General features: G+C 42.4%; 1 protein-coding gene across 1 annotated transcript in view; it reads right to left on the bottom strand.

Annotated features, from left to right (window-relative positions):
- The window catches only part of LOC101851175, a gene marked incomplete in the record, with an annotated part of 28,317 nt that overhangs the window by 23,047 nt on the left and 3,922 nt on the right, over nucleotides 1–1,348 (bottom strand). The window contains 1 exon segment of the mRNA XM_005092363.3: nucleotides 1,021–1,171. Within this exon segment, the coding sequence (XP_005092420.2) occupies nucleotides 1,021–1,171 (151 nt within the window).

The raw sequence follows: 1,348 nt of genomic DNA, 5'->3' as shown, positions 1-1,348 counted from the left end.
TGTGTGTGTATTGGGGGGGGAGGGGGGCATGTGGTAAAACAGTCAGTTTTACGGATAACAGTACCAAGACACGACACTAAAACAGCAACTGCTTTGTGGCTGGGTGGTAGAATGTGGAGTGTACATGGCATGTGTTTCAAGTCTGGTAGACGACAGTCCTGAGGAAGGACTTGCAAAAAAGGACTAAGAATGGGCTTATGTCTGCGGCATAGCTGTTAGAGAGTAATTTCTTTTCGTGGCTTGTGCGGGAAATTAACTATAAAGATGGGGAAGATTATTTTAATTAGTTTTTAAGGGTGTTGTTTCAAGAGAGATTTGTAAACACGTTTAGTATGTTTGCTTTCCTTTGTGTCAGGGTATGCGTGCGTGACGGGCTGAGGGGTAGAAAAGGGGCAGAGCAAGAAAACGCAAGACAGACAGACAGACAGACAGACAGACAGACAGACAGACAGACAGACAGACAGACAGACAGACACACACACACACACACACACAAAACATAACAACATTTCGTAATGCACAGAAACAAAAAACAGCAATTATAAACCACACAAAACAAAGAAAGGCTTACCACTTTCGTTTTCGTCCACCAGCGCTTGGGTAGGGGTAAACACGGGGTTCCCATACCCTGCAATCATGGTAAGAACGACTGACTTAATAATTAAAGAGAAGTGCATGAACACAGTCAACACACAACGAAAGGAAAGACCCAGGTACAAATTAAGACATCACAAAGAGCAGACCTGAAAGTCCACCCGGGGAAAGAAACAAAGGCACTGAAGATAACATAATATTATGTGTTAAAGACATAACGATCAAAGAAATGCCCACAGAGAAGTTGAGAGAAGTGACTTCTTTTCCGGGTCTAGAAAGTGTAGATCTCCCTACCCAGGCTGGCTAGGGAGACCAGGATCCTGGTCTCGGGAGACACTTCCAAGAAAAAGCATCGATCAACCACCGTAACAAAAGGAAAGGCACTCGACACACAGATTATTATTTACTGCAGATTTCGGGACTCACCGTTTCGTAATCGTACGCCTGGATAAGAATGACGTCAAACCGCCATTGGCCCGTAGCGATTTCTGTCAGGTTTTTGATGCTGAATCTTGATGGGTCAGTCGGTTGAACATTGACCAGAGAGCAGAAAGGGCTGTAAGTCACCTCAAACAAGAGGGCATCTGAAAAAAACAAAAACAAAAAACCCCATTCATACAAAGAAAGACAAATTAACAAGTAAGCAAAGAAACAAACAAAACAATGGTGAAAACAAACAAAACAAAACAAATGAAGGATAAAACAAAAAACAACAAAAATAAAAACAACAACTGAAATCTACTATAACCCCCCC

The sequence above is a fragment of the Aplysia californica genome, unplaced genomic scaffold (genome assembly GCF_000002075.1).
Source record: "Aplysia californica isolate F4 #8 unplaced genomic scaffold, AplCal3.0 scaffold00045, whole genome shotgun sequence".
NCBI lineage: Eukaryota > Metazoa > Mollusca > Gastropoda > Aplysiida > Aplysiidae > Aplysia > Aplysia californica.
The sequence above is the reverse complement of the archived record's forward strand: the minus strand, read 5'-3'. Positions and strand labels throughout refer to the sequence as shown.